A 15,746-nucleotide genomic window follows, 5' to 3' on the forward strand; every position below is an offset into this window, starting at 1 on the left:
ATTACTATGAATTTTGTTACATACAGTACAGTAGGGTCTCCAAACTCGGTCCTGGAGGGCTGGTGTCCTGCAGAGTTTGGCTCCAACCCCAATTAAACAGACCTGAGCCAGCTAATCAAGGTCTTACTAGGCATACTAGAAACCTCCAGACAGGTGTGTTGAGGTAAGTTGGATCTAAACTCTGCAGGACACCGGCCCTCCAGGACCGAGTTTGGAGACCCCTGCCCTACAGTTATAAGCAATATTGTTATTACTCTTTGAGAGATTCAGTGTTATTTTAATATTTTTATATACTATTATAGTTTGTAATACAAAAATAACAGCTAATTCAAAGTATTTTCAGTTTTAGTAATTTTTTGTTATTTTTAATTAGTTTTATTTTCAAATTATTTTTATTTAGTTTTAGTATGTTCAGTACTTATCTATCTAATATTTGTTTTATTTTATTTCAGCTTTATTTGAACAAAAATGCTTCAACAGTTTCAGATGAGAATAACGATACAAGAGAGAATGGCTTTCTATTTTTATTTAAAGGAGTCATGTGATGTTGCTAAAAAGAACATTATGTTGTGTATTTGGTGATTATTTATTTTACTTTGTGATGGCAAAGCATAATTTTCAGCAGCCATTATACAGTAAACAAACACCGTTACCTCGACCTTGTTCTTAAGAAATCCTTCTAATGTTCAAATTTGCTACTCGAGAAACTTTCCTCATTATTAGCACAGTGGAAAATGATTGTGCTGCTCAATGAACTGTGGAAATTACAAAACAGTTGCTGGAGTATTGAGTACACCTGCATTTCTTGCAAGTCACCATACTTTCAAGTCCAATTTCGGTTTTAAAAATGGCCAAAAGAAACACATTTTCTAGAATCTCATCAGTCTGTTGTTGTTTTGAGGGATGAAGGTTACTCTATGCAAGGAAAAAGCCACATCCGATACCAGAAAATAAAATGAAAAGAATAGAATGGACAAAGATTGAATGGTAAATGATTATTGTGGATGTATACATTTAAGTTTGAGGCGCTGATCTGACTGTAAAGTCCATAAGAAGCAACCTACAACTCGATCACAAAAGCATGAGATGAAACGTCACGCAATCATTTTGATAAACTGAATGCTAGAACGCATTCTTTGATGAACCAAAAGTTTAAAAAAGCATTTTTTAAAACAGACATGCAACATTAATTGTTTTTGAATAAAAGTGATCTTCACCTGGCTCTATTGTGATCACCATGCCAGGTTGCAGCGGTTGTGAACGGGACAGCTCAGGAGTGTCATGAACATCCATGCCCAGGTAGTGACCCACGTGATGGGGGCAAAACTGCCGAGCAGCCTGGGAGGGGAAAAAAAAAAAGAGACAGGCAGACATCCATTGAGAAAAAACAACTGTAATGTGATTATAATGCATGTTACAGCGAGTGAAAGAGTTGAAAAGCTGCATGTGAGGAACATGAAAACAGATTTTAACTGAAGTCAGTGCACACGTACACCTCCACAGCCACAACAAGCTAGACTGAACATGTCGGTTTGTTGGCCTCATAAACTCGCTACGTTGAAAGTGAAATGGTGCTTTTATGGCAGTGTGGTGCTTTACAGATGCTATAAGTGGGTCAGATCTTTGCCATTTAAATTGGGCAGAAAGTCTTATAGTCATTTCCTGACCACAGAGCTTTAGGAAAGTTCAATTAAATAAATAAAGAATGTCTCAAAATCATGGTGTTTCAGCACTGTGAAGCAGAATCTCGGGTTGGTGTGAGAAGCCAGTGATACATTTGACAGTATATTCATGCTTGGAGAATTGCAATCGATTACAAACAAGCAAGAATCAGTTGCATTTGGCATTAATGATGTAAAAGCTGGAACAATGCAATGAGAGTCTGTTTCTATGTATACACAGAAATAAAATAAAAAAGTGCAGACCAATGCAGATATTAAATAATTAAACAGGCTAAATATATTATTTTCTTACACAAAATTACCATATTAATTTTTTCAAATCTACTGTTGAAGGCAGGCAATTCGTTAGAAACGTGCTGCTTAAATGTGTGTTCCTGTGGTCCTTTAAAAAATGAATTTAAAGATGCAATGATCATCTTGGAAGTTTTAGCATGCTGAATGTTACTGTATTACTTTTAGAACAGCAAAACTCTCCCTGCCAAGTTTTATCTCTTAAACGCAACAACTAAAAATATAGAATACTGTTCAAAAGTTTGAGGTTGGTAAGATTTTGAAAGGTCACTGAAAGAAGTCTCTTATGCTCACCAAGGCTGCATTTATTTGCTTAAAAGTACAGTAAAAACTATGGAGATATTTTTGTCGCATTATTCCAAATAAATAGATTATGATCCACAAGTAAATCTTAGGCCTGGGTTCACAGACAGGGCTTAGATTAAGCCAGAATTAAGCCTTAGTTAAATTAGGACATTTAAGTAGTTTATTTTTTTTAAATGTGCCTTAGAAAAAAACATTACTTGTGTGCAGCTTAATACAAATCAATGGCACTGGCATATTTTAAGATATGCCAGTGCAGACTGCTTTCAGTTAAGATGGCTCAAACATGCATTTTAGTCTGGGACTAGACTTAAGCCTTGTCTGTGAAAACGGGCATTAGAGTTTCATAAACATGAGACTTGCAAACACAATCACAAATATCTTTTCATGTTACAAACACAACTTTCCCTGGCATTCATTTGTGGGTTGCTCCCGGTACATTTGTGAATGGCTTTCTGTGCTTTTGTGGATTGCTGCGCATTTGTGGATTTTGAAACATTTCTAGCAGCAAGATGCTGACAATAAATATATGCATGGACTCCGCCCACCGTCTATCAAGCCAATCAGATAACAGCCACACTTTGCTGACCAATCGCAGCACGTTCTCGCTATGGCCAATCACGTTTTGCTTTACAATCAGGGTGGTCTCTTCCTGAAATAACTTCATTCATCTGCATTGGCTCAAATAGGAAATATTATACGGGCCATAAAAATTGGTACAGTAAAATATGTTTAAAATTGGATTTCGTTAGACCATTAGACTGTGTATCAAGCCAAGCCACAGTATATTTTACATGCCTTTGAAAATGCCATGCTTTAATCACGGCTATGGGAACAATGCTATACTGGATATAATGGAAGCATCATGTTATTCAAGATGGAAAGAAAAGCGTCAATAACTGACTAATAAATAACTGGATTCAACCTCACGATAAACATCAAGTTCGTGTAATAGGTTAAATTATAGTCACACAACAGCCAACATAACAGCGTTTTCCAGTCAAGCTGTTTAAATGATGTATATGAGCAGCTATGTGGATCTAACGATGTATAAAGCATTATAAATAATATTTTCAAACATTTATTAAAAGTATTACAAAGTTATTGCCATTGTTTTTGCCATTGAACGTGTTGCAGGTGTGTTGAATGTAAATGCATATAAATGTAAAACAAGAGATATTTATTGGTTGAAAACCCTTGATCACACAAACAATATTTCATATGAATCAGACTTACTAGTTTTGATTGTAAAAGTAACTTAACAGTATCCCAAGTAAATGCAAGGTTTTTATTTACATTGTCCACTTGCAAATGTCACGCTGTGCTGCAACAGCTGTAACTGCAACTGGACGCATCAAAGCAAATGTTTGAATCATTTGTCCTTCATCCAGTCCAGTGTAGACTGTATTTGCTTTGGATGCGTCGTGAGGGTATTACTGACGATGCTCGGGATCTGTGAATGATCATAAGTTGTGTATAATCCTGAGTTTATCCTCATTCACTGATCCTGATGGGAAGATAAAGCAGCCAAACAGGGGTTTTTTAACCACACAAACAGCTCAAAGTGTCCATAGAATGCAGTTCCTACAGGAGTGCAAATAAATGAATCTGATCTTGCCCTGATTGTAAAGCAAAACTTGATTGGCTATAGCGAGAATGTGCTACGATTAGTCAGCAAAATGTAGCTGTTATCTGATTGGCTTGTGTAGATGGTGGGTGGCGTCTACCTATTTGTGGATTTGTCAGCGTCTTGACGCTAGAAATGTTTAAAAATCCACAAATGCGTGCAGCGATCTACAAATGCACAGGACGCGATTCACAAATGTATGCCAGGCAAAGTTGTGTTTGTTGAAAAAAAAGAAAATACAAATATTTGAGAATATGTTTTTTATTTGCAAATCTTATTTGATTTATTTGTGAATTTAATTCATGTGTTTTGTGGATCTCATTCTATTTATTTGTCAATATGTTTAATTTTTTGTAAATCTCTTTACATTTATTTGTGGATCATAAACTATTTATTTGGAATTATGCAACAAAAATATTTCCATAAAAAACACTAACATTATGAAATACTAATACAATTTACAATAGCTGTTTTCAAATTAAATATACGTATTTTAAAATGCATTTTATTTCTGTGATGGTAAAACAGAATTTTCAGCATCATTACTCCAGTCTTCAGTGTCTCATGATCCTTCAGAAATCATTCTAATATGCCGATTTGCTGCTCAAGAAACTTTTATTATTATCAATATTGAAAACACTGGTGCTGCTTAATACATTAATGGAAACCATGATATTTTTTTTTCTTCGTAACATTATAAATGTCTATTTTATAAAAACATTATAAAAACTGTCAATAACTGACTAATAAATAACTGGATTCAACCTCATGATAAACATCAAGTTTGTGTAATAGGTTAAATTATAGTCACACAACAGCCAACATAACAGCGTTTTCCAGTCATTTTTTATCAATAAAATGCATCCTTGCTAAATAAAAGTATTCATTTCTTTCCAAAAAAACAATTCTTACTGACCCCAAATGGTAATATATATATATATATATATATATTATGATATATTGAGTAAATAACATCAGAAGTTTCATTGTTGGATGAACTATTCCCTTAAACAGCAAGCTTTTTAGAACAGGGTACCTTCAGTGTGTCTGTATCACTCGTGCTTTGTGGGACGATCCTGAGCTCTTTGAGCTGCCGGGCCAACACCGTGAGCATGGTGGAATATATGTAGTCCAGACTGACGCCAGGATTGCACTGAGACAGACAGGCCAACTGCACCTCCAGCACAGCCTCATACAGCTCTCTCTGAGCAGGACTGAACCTGGAGACGGCACACGGAGCTGACTGATCACTTACTAATAGCACAAAATTAAAGCTACTTTATGAGACAATGAGAGTTCTGTTGAAAACAGACTTACTTTCCATTCACCGGCCAAGTGCGTGTGATGTCGCTCACATAACCGAAATATTCACAGCCACCATCCAACAAGACCATTTCTCCATCCTGAGAATAAAAGGAAGCATTAAAAAAAAAAAAAAAATTCAAATATTGTGATATTTTTGTCTATATCACCCAGTCCTGTGACATTGTGTATACTGTATATTTGCCTTGTAAAAACTAAACACGCACACAATAGTGATGCACCAAAATGAATTTTTTACCAAAACACTAAAACCGATATTAATATCGATACTGATATTAATATAAAAAATATATCAAATTTATTTAATAAATCAACACTCAAATAAAAACCGAGGGACACAAGTCAGTTTTTATGTCGACGTTTTAATAACAATTATGTTTCTACTCTAATTTTGTTGTCAAAATATAAACATTTAAACTGTGGCTTTAATAAAAAAAAAAAAACGAATTTTAAATAATGAAGTCAAAAGGTTAAGAAAAATAGTATAAATATGTAAAACGGTGCATATATTTAGCAAAATGTTCCTCTCTAGAGTTTTGAACAAGTTTATGGTCATTGAATGGCTCCTGAGGTAAATGTTGTTTACAAGCTGTTTTATTATGAAACACTGATTAAGTGATTACATGAGGCATGATACATTTCAGCAAGCTGTACTGTTCTTTCAACATACCTTCTGATGTTCATTCATGTTTATTTGATGTTATAACTAGTAGTAAAGAGAAACAGAAGATCAGTTGCGACTAAAGCGATCTGTCACGCCACATTAAAGAGCGCTAACAGAGCTGAAATAGACACTGATACAGTAAAAACAGGCCACTGGAGAAATGCTAATTAAATGTCACTGTTTCAGTCAATGAATTTGGCCCTCCAAAACTAATTCAGCTTGCAATTTTTGGGTGCTAAAATTTTAGTGCATCACTAGCAAACAAAGTTTACATATACATGTGCTGTTTACAAACAGGAGTATAAACAGAATACAGAATTATAAAAAGAGAAATGTCAAGTTTCCTACTTGTATATCATATGAATCTTTTCTAGACTCCCACTCTTAGAAAAAATGCCCCAGTAGTGATTATGAGTGTGTTTGTACTTTACCTTCACTATTTGATTATTATTGATGTAATGAAGTGTGTTGGCTCGGTTTCCACCAGCAACCACGGGGGGATATGCAAGGAAGTTAGCGCCATGAGCACGGCATTCAAAATCAAACTGTACGAAAGAGCAAAAAGGGAAACAGAGGAGAGAAGAAAGAGAAACAGAAGAGAAAGGAAGAAAGAAGGCACAGATGTTAGTCAGCATGTGGGCTGGACACACTAAAATGCGACTCTCCAAGAGCCTGCTGACGTCACTTTGATTCTGTGGTTCATTTTCAGTTCTCAGACGGTCCATTACCTCTGCACTGGCTAACAGCCAAACAATGACAACTTTATGTAGTAATTCTACCCCAAAATTTCAGAGCTACAAAAAACTTCTGAAAGGCTTAAAAATAACTGCCACTTTCTGCTACAAAAGAATATACAGGTGTTTCTTCCACTGTTGGCAATTTTAGGTCTGTGGACTTCTAGAAAATAAACTCTCTTAAAACAATTTTCACGCTCCAACTTGGTTAATTTGTCCACTAACATTTTTATTAAAGTATGTTTTCCACCACATCCCAAATGAAATATTGTGTTTAATGGTGTTCTTCATTGGACAATAATTTTATTGAAATAAAATGGCAGACACCTTTTGTCTTGCTCACAAAACCAGCATCTTATGTATCATAAATACACACAATTAAATTATGATTTCACATTTTTTTTAACAAAGTCACAGCCAGTTAGCTGGTAGCATTTTTAGAATTTTCATATATACACTCGTGTTTTGATGTTTGGGTTTGGGGTCAGTAAGATTTTTTTTTAAGAAATTAATATTTTCATTCAGCAAGGGTCCATTAAATTGATCAAAAGTGTAATTAAATACATTTATAATGCTACAAAATATTTCTGTTTCAAATAAATGCTGTTCTTTTTAATTTTCTAATTATCAGAGAATACTAAAAAAAAAAAGTATAATGGTTTCCTCAAAAAATATTAAGCAGCACAGCTGATCACAACATTGATAATCATAAGAAATGTTTCTTGAGCAGCAAATCGGCTTATTAGACTGATTTCTGAAGGATCATGTGACACTGAAGACTGGAGTAATGATGCTGAAAATTCAGCTTTGCATCGCAGGAATAAATTATACATTTTAAAATATATTAAAATACTGTATCAAATAAATGCAGCCTTCTTGAGCATAAGAGACCTCTTTCAAAAAGGGGTGGGCGATATGACCAAAATCTTATTTCATGATAACGATATGTACCTCGATATAGCTATTTTTATGTTATTTTTGTTATTAAAATTAACAAAAAGAAGCAAATTACAAGCACAACAGAACAAATAAATATGAAATAAACTTTTAATTTATTCAGCTACAGTAGGCTAGGTTTATTTAACATGTAGTAAGAAATATTACAGAAATTGAATAAAGTGTATAAATAAAACACTGCATAGTCTTCACTGTATCAATCAAACATGATTAACATTAATAATGACAGACAGCAGCAGGTAAATAAGGCTGCTGTCCCTTTAAGACCAACTGCACGGATCTAATATACTGAAACACATCCAGTTTTCACCCAACTGTTTTACATTTATTTAACGCATAACTGACTGTGTTTACTTGAATACTCCACACGAGGGGCATTACGACGACGAGTATTTGACCATTCGAGCACAATAAAAGACGAAAGAGATCTGTTTTCGTGATCGCATGCTGTCGAGAGAGGGGCTTTCTCAGTGTGTGTGTCAGCCAGCGCGAGCACCGCATTGACTTCTTTTTCACTGCGTATTGCTCTTAATAACTCTACCAAGTGCGTCCCACTCTTTATTTTCTCATTCATGCATGTTTCCTTATCACTCAAAAGGTGTATAAAGATATATTTGCATACCGCGGAACACACGATATAGCAAAATCTCTAACGATAGACGCTTTACTTTGCGGTAACGACATATACCGTCATACCACCCAGCCCTACTTTCAAAAATATTGAAAAAAAGGCAGCAAAACTAAATGATTTCAAACGTCATCGTATGTCTGTTAATATTCCAGATGTGTGCTCTTAATCAGTGGTTCTCACCTGGGGTGGGCAGCGCTAGGAGGGCTCAGTGATCCTCCAGGCGGATGCGAAATAACTTAAAATTAAAGTACATTAAACTCACTAATTTTATTATTAATGTTAAATTATTATTTTTTTAATTTACAAAATAACAGCACCACCTCTCTTGTATGTATTCTGTGAAACACCCGACCGTTGCATGAGCATATGATACACAAACTACAGCTCTCGGCTGGATAAATAAGCCAGTGTCGCGCTAGTAAAGATTTGATGGATGACGGTTATAGTAACATACAGGAGTCGTACATTAGGCACACATGTGTCTGTTATTATTGATGCGCAAATGAACCATGTATTTGGGCTCTCGGCGAACTGATTACTATAACATCATATTTCTGCATAAACACAGTTCAGTTCAGTATATTCACGTAGTTGTCAAAATTAATGTGCTTTATAATGGATGCTCGCCGAAGAAACATGTTTTGGAGAAGTTTGTGAGAATCAGTGGTGTTTATGTACATACAGGCATCATACGCTGATGTTGAGCCATCTTCAGAATCAGATCACTGAGTTTCCACACAATCAGAGTGTTTTCATTTGTATTTTGATGCGTTTAGCGATTCTGAATGGATCCATATAGTAGTTTTTATGCAGTCCTTTGGCATCTCCCTGTGGTCTTATTTGGTATGGCAGGAACAGAACATGAGGAACAGAACAATTCTTCTATTTTTAATTCTTGTTCTTTTCTAAATAGGCCCTAGTGTGTTTGCATGATTTTAGTCCCTCTGCTCACCTTTGCATAGAGAACTGCCTCATCAGTGTCTCCTCTTGACATGGCCATCGTCTTCTTAAATGCCTGAAGATAAACACACGGCTCAATATAATGCATGTTTGACCTACATCAAGTCCCTCATAACTGAAATGATCCATTCACTCAGACTTTACATGAACATCTTCCTTTCCTTAACCTAGCGAAGTCACCCAAGATGACCCAAACCTTCCTTTAAAGTAATTTGCCACAACATACGGTACTGTTATTATTATTCTTATATGAGATTCATTACCTGGGCAGTGATCCGTCCTGCCTCCTTCATCAGAGCGACCTCTGCTGGGCTCTTAATGGCTCTGAGGGAATGAGTGAGGGGTCGGAGAGACTTCGTCAGCCTTCCTCCTTCCAATAGGGGGCACACATGAGTCTGGTGTAACCGTGGATGGCAAGGCTGAGAGCTGTCGTACCATATAGTTCCTCCTAAGAGAATAAAAAGTTAAGATACTGATGCAAATGTAAACCTTGAATGCATGTAAATGTATGTTCGTTTTTTTACCTTTCAAGCTTTTTAGCACTACACCCAGCTCCTCTGTGCTGTGAACCCGTTCGAGACCCGTTAAAGCAGCTGCCCCATCTTTCCCCGAGCGAGGGCCGTCCCAGAGCTCTCGTGCCGGGTCTCGCCGTGGGACAAATAACACGGCCTGGTCCGGCTTACCCGAGCCGTACATCACCAGTGCACTGTCCGGCTCCATAATTCCTGTCAGGTACAGGAAGTCCTGGTTCTGGTGGAACGGGTAAGGGATGTCATTGGTCATGTAGCAAATGGGATGCGATAGGACGATGACAATGTGGGAGGAGTTTGAAGAGGCTCCAGAACCTGTTAGTCGCTCTGCCTGCATCTCGATCAGAGACGCCAAGCGCTGCCGGCGAAACTCAAACTCTGTCTGGGTGAGACCTGGCGTCACCTCACCTATGAGACGAAGACATTTGCAATATTATTAAACAACCCTGCAGTGATGTACACTGCAGTTCAAAAGTTTGGGATCAGTCTTTTTATATATATATATATATATATATATATATATAATTTATTACTTTCATTTAGCAAGAATACATTAAATTGCTCAAAAGTTACAGTAAAGACATTTATAATGTTTCAAAAGATTTCTATTTTGATAAATGCTAGTCTTTTGAACTTTCTATTAATCAAATTATTATTTTTAAAAAATGTATAATTTCCATAAACATTAAGAAGCACAACTGCTTTCAACATTGATAAGAAGAAATGTTTCTTGAGTTTCAAATCAGCATATTAGAATGATTTCTGAGGGATCATCCATGTGACACTGAAGACTGGACTAATGCTGAAAATTCAGATTTGCATCACAGGAATAAATTTCATCTTAAAATATATTAAAACAGAATACAGTTATTTTACATTTTAATAATATTTCACAATTTTACTGTATTTTTGATCAAATAATTGCAGCCTTGGTCAGCATAAGAGACTTCAAAAACAAAACAAAATTTACTGACACAAAACATTTGAATAGTAGTATATTTCTGAATGAAAAAATATTCAACAACAACAAAAAAAAAACATTGAATATGGGGATTGTATTTTATTCACTGGGAATTAATTGGATTGTAAATAATAGGCTGCACGGTAATAATAGGTCTGTAATCTGCTTAAAATTACTGTGTTAATTAAGTGCAAGATTTGTAAAGGCTTTATTATCTACAACAGTATTATCTAAAACAAGGGCTAAATAGCTATTTTACTCTATAAACCAACAGTCTGCATGGCCTAAGTGACATCAGACAAAAATTAAAGTTCCTTCAGAGGTGAAGCAAGCCATTACATTTTAGTTAAAAATTACAAACACATTTTTTGTCTTTGTTAAAATGTGTACAACCAATTGTTCACAATAAGACCAAGAATATACATCGTGAAAGTCATAAAGGTCAGTTTTGATTTTATGTCGACTTCAAATGAAAAGGAGCCCAATCTTGTTCTCTCTCACCACATCCGATGAGCTGAGGGTGTGTGTATGGGCTTGGCTGACCCAGGTATCTCTGAGGAACTTTCTTGGTTTTCCATCCTCCTGTTTTCACAGACACACTCCTGCATGGACACCATACAGACCCTGTAAAACAAAACAAAGCTACAGTCAACTGTATTTGCAACTCATTTTACTTGCGTAATTTGATGTACACTACTGTTCAAAAATTTGAGGTCATTTATTTGATCAAAAATACAGTAATCTCGTAAAACATAAATTGTGAAAAAACTGTTTTCTATTTTAATATATTTTATGTAATTATGTTATGTAAAAGTTAATTAATGTTATTTAATGTTAACTGGTACATGTTAATGTTAACAACCTATATTATATATTATATTATAAGCCAATAAACGGTATCAATTTTGATTTTACATAAACTTTGTAAAAAAAAAATTGACTGTAACAGCTAATGCAAGATCTTTTGTTGGGGTGCAAATATCTTTAAAATACACAGGCATAAGAGGATCAGACATAATAAGTTGCATCATATACATGATGAGGTCAGGGTGGTGACTGGTGATTTCCAATGCAAATGTATTCATCGGTGCCTAATCATAAACATCATATTAATTCTGGTTTTGGATATGGAAAAAGAAAAAAAAGAAACAGCTTGTGCACAATCCTAGTACAATGCTTTTCTTCACACACATCAGCAGCAGCGAGGTTCCTGCCATGTCCCCAACACTCAGCTATGAGTTAAATTAATACACTGCATTGAACGCCAGATCCGCAAACAAGTGTAACTATAATGCATTACCTGGACTCCAGTGAGAGCGAGTAACGCGCAGGACGGCGGCTCTCAGTATACCGCTGCTGGAGTGCAACATTGTCGCAAGCATGCAAGATTTCTGATCAGCTGTACTGATCCACCAACTCTCAGCATGAGGTAGAAACGTGTGCAATTAAAAATACATAAACCGAAATGATTTGGGATGGCTAACCTAAAGGTAACATACTAAAAGAACATTGCACGTGTAAGCTTTTACTCTTAACTCGTACAACTGTGCGCATGATCGCGTGGAAGGTGACAGTGTCACGCCCATGTAAGCTCCTGAGCTCCTATTGGTGGCCTGAGAGCGGCTCCAGCGCTCTGATTGGACAGCTCTGTTATGACAGTTACAATCTGCGACTCTGAATGATGGAAGACCCTTTTTTTTGTTGTAAATGAATGAATCCAACAAGTATTAACAGTATGAGAAAGAGGGGACATACGGGCATCATCACAAGAGCTTATACGAGCATTGCAAAATCTAAGTTAACAAAATATAACACTTTATGATCATAAAAAAGGAGGACCCTTAAAGTTTTTTTTTTTTTGTGGCGTTCCAATCTTGCGTAATTGTATGCTGTATTAAAAAACAAACATAACTTTTTACCAGTTTTTTTACCGATTTATTATTTTTGTATTTTTTCTTTGTTGTAATTTTATTGTTGTTTTGTAGTGTTAGAGATATAAAAGAAAACCTTTTGCTCCTACATATAGATTTATGTATATTTTATGTATATACAATTTGCCTAAAAGAGGTAACAATTTAACAAAATAATAATAATTGCACTGGGACATATCATAATTATGAAAACCAGAACAGTACATCTTCAATTTGTGTTTTTTATTTAATAAACTAGCAAATTTCCAAAAAACTAAGATAATTCCATGATCACAAAACGAACAAGATATTTAAAAATCATATACAGAAGTACATATAAAGAAGATCGATTTGCCATTAGCGAATGTATTTATTTACGGAGAATTGAATCAAGTTCAGCTAATTAATTAAAATGGTTTAATGGGTCTTTTTAAAGCTTAGAGTATATTTTTCCACAACCATAAAGTAGGTTTTTGACATGTTCTGTATTTGCTCCAAAATGAAGGCGATGCCAGAAAGGACCCCTGTTGTTTTGGTTTTGTCACAGCAGTGAGGAGTTTAATTCCCGCCTGCGCACAATTCGCGGTCTCGCGTTCACTGCCTCGATCTCGCGACCCTCAAATCGCTGCCGGGGAAGCGCGTTTTAGCTCTTTCAGGTACAGCATTAATGTTTTATTTTTTGAATGAGCATATATTGAGACCGTTGAATAATAGAATAATTAAAATACCACGCTGATTTAACAAAGGGCTCTTCCTCGCGCATTATTTCCAGAAGCTTCTATGCGTTAATCCCGTGCACCACTAACGTTAATTGGTTATTTGCTGCGCTGTTGCATTAGTTACACAGTTCCTGTGCGTTTTTGGCGTTGCGTAAATCATTAAGGCCTCGTGCTGATCGGACAAGTCATATGACGGGAATAATAATTCACGTTTCCTTGTTTTCCAGCACATTGTTTTCTCTGCGCGAGTTTGGTTCGTGCTGTGGAATATGGATTCGCGGAAAGTGACGGAGTTAAAGGCCTTTGTGCAGATGTGCAAAGACAATCCATCTGTGCTGCATCTGCCAGAGATGGGCTTCTTTAAGAGCTGGCTGCAGGGGTCAGTGCTTTTGTGTGTGTTCTTCATATTTTTGCATTCAGCATTGATGTTATGTTTTCTATTAAAATACTGATAAGCTGCGATGTTGTAGGTTTCTATAGCCAAAGTGTAGGGCCTGTGTCAGCAGTCACACCCACATCCAGCATGACATGTACTTTTCAGTGGAGCACAGATGCATAAACATCCCTGTATGACATGTATAAAATGCAAATATGTTACTTTATTATAGAATGGGAGCAAACATACCATTACCAACAAAGAATGACAGCTCATCATGCAAGGTAGGAAAAGAAATCTAGAATTATTTTACTGTCCTTATATGTATATATACGCACAATGTTGTATTTGTGACAATATTCACTTACCATTAATGGGGAAGGAAATGCTTTCCACATGTTTCTTAAATCCTGAGAGTGAATGTAAACATAACTAGCGTGTTCACAATTAATTTCCAGGTTACCTTTTAAATTAGGACCCCATGAAAGCCATTTTATCTTCCCCTAAATTCTGTGTTTTCCAATTTATTTATTTATTCTGGATTCTGTGTTTTATGATTTAATGCATATTACTTATTATTATTTGTCTAATGAAATTAATTTATAAAACTATTCATTTAAAGCTGCAGTCGGTAAGTTTTGCCTCTTTGTCGCCATCTCTGTTTGAAAACCTGCAATTGCAGCTGTGTGCGGAATTATCTTCCTTGCGTGGGTTGTGAGCCGGCGTGGCTCCAGCGCGGATGAATCTAATGTTTTGAGGAGTATGTGTGGCAGTCAGTCACCGCACCAGTGTGGATATTTAATGTTAGGGGTGCTCCGATCAGGATTTTTGAGGCCGATCGCCGATACCGATCTTTTTAATTTTTGAAAATGGGGGGAATTCCCCTCTTAGGTGTCTCTTGTGAGAGGGGAAGCAGCACGGACTGTGCTTTCACAGAAGAGTCCGCTACTGATCCGTGGCTGTTTACCACAAACACAACATTTATCCATTATTTTAATTTAAAATCCAAACACTCACTGAAAATGCTTTTTCAGCATTGCAATTCTTTTTTTACACAGTACAGTAAGACAATCTTACACAGACATGTTTAAACACAATAAATATAAGCAACACATTATTCAGTGCTTTTTACTTTTGCATTTACTTCTAGATTTATATATTACTTTCCCTTTAAACCTAGCCAAAAAGCCATGTGTGTTGACTGGGAAACACAGTAGACTTTTATAATATGCATTAATGTTGTAATTACTACATTTTCGTGTCAATCCATGTTCATATTTACTGCAAATATATAATGATGAGCTAGGGTTAGGGTTAGGGTCACGGTCACGGGTGAACCGGTTCATTCTGTGAAGCCAGGAAACAGTCAGGCCGATTATGAATGTCATTTGAGCTCAGTCAGTATTTTCAGTCAGTGTTCAAAGTCATTTGGTTTGCGGTGTCTAAAGAATTTAAGACCAGCTGTTGCCAGTCGTCCTCACAAAGATTAGCCTATTTAAAAAAAAAAAATGTTTTAATAAATTTTGTGACTGGCGGCGATTAACTGCACGTTTCCTAATTTGTAGGCCTATTAATTTAAATAACAAATTAACAAATAAAATAAAAAAATCACAAACATGACATTTCTGAATAAAATAATTTTATAGCCTACACTTTAGTTAGCCTATATCTAATTTGCCATTTTCAATTAGGCCTGTTACATTCTTCTTATTAGCCTATTATTATTAAGTTACTTTTATTATTAAATTAATAATTAATTTGCCCCGCAATAATTTCATAGCGCATCACCGCATAACTGACGCGCTGCGAGGATAAAGATTAGGCTAGCTTATTCCTCATTGAAAATGTTTTTAAAAAGGTCTTTCAAAACAGGTTTATTATACAATGAATTAGGCCTATAATTCAAATTATTAACACTGAAAAAGTGTTGATTGAAAAAAATCATCAATGAAAAAGCTTTATTTCAAGCACCGACTTTAAAAAAAAAAAAAAAAAAAAAAAAAAAAAGTTTAACATTGGAAATTGAGATGCACATTTTAAAATGAATCATTAGCAAAATCCTTCCTTTACCTTCTCAA

General features: G+C 35.6%; 2 protein-coding genes across 3 annotated transcripts in view; one reads left to right on the plus strand and one right to left on the minus strand.

Moving 5' to 3' along the window:
* The window catches only part of LOC107672124 (probable Xaa-Pro aminopeptidase 3), a 14,481-nt gene extending 2,258 nt beyond the window's left edge, over positions 1 to 12,223 (minus strand). For both annotated transcript variants that reach the window (XR_001632286.1, XM_016465208.1), the window contains exons 1-9: positions 11,964 to 12,223; positions 11,165 to 11,287; positions 9,697 to 10,110; positions 9,436 to 9,620; positions 9,165 to 9,227; positions 6,322 to 6,435; positions 5,221 to 5,306; positions 4,940 to 5,123; positions 1,218 to 1,338 (exon numbers count right to left, since the gene is read on the minus strand). Coding sequence is in view for 1 of the 2 variants with exons in the window: in XM_016465208.1 (XP_016320694.1) it covers positions 1,218 to 1,338; positions 4,940 to 5,123; positions 5,221 to 5,306; positions 6,322 to 6,435; positions 9,165 to 9,227; positions 9,436 to 9,620; positions 9,697 to 10,110; positions 11,165 to 11,287; positions 11,964 to 12,045 (1,372 nt within the window). In the remaining variant the exon portion in view is untranslated. The remainder of the gene's footprint in view (positions 1 to 1,217; positions 1,339 to 4,939; positions 5,124 to 5,220; positions 5,307 to 6,321; positions 6,436 to 9,164; positions 9,228 to 9,435; positions 9,621 to 9,696; positions 10,111 to 11,164; positions 11,288 to 11,963) is intronic.
* A 912-nt stretch (positions 12,224 to 13,135) lies between these two features.
* The window catches only part of LOC107672142 (hsc70-interacting protein-like), a 14,997-nt gene continuing 12,386 nt past the window's right edge, over positions 13,136 to 15,746 (plus strand). Inside the window, exons 1-3 of the mRNA XM_016465241.1 lie at positions 13,136 to 13,229; positions 13,520 to 13,671; positions 13,901 to 13,952. Coding sequence (XP_016320727.1) covers positions 13,562 to 13,671; positions 13,901 to 13,952 — 162 coding nt within the window. The 5' untranslated portion in view covers positions 13,136 to 13,229; positions 13,520 to 13,561. The remainder of the gene's footprint in view (positions 13,230 to 13,519; positions 13,672 to 13,900; positions 13,953 to 15,746) is intronic.

This window comes from Sinocyclocheilus anshuiensis, unplaced genomic scaffold (genome assembly GCF_001515605.1).
Source record: "Sinocyclocheilus anshuiensis isolate Anshui unplaced genomic scaffold, SAMN03320099.WGS_v1.1 scaffold12, whole genome shotgun sequence".
Taxonomy (NCBI): Eukaryota; Metazoa; Chordata; class Actinopteri; order Cypriniformes; family Cyprinidae; genus Sinocyclocheilus; species Sinocyclocheilus anshuiensis.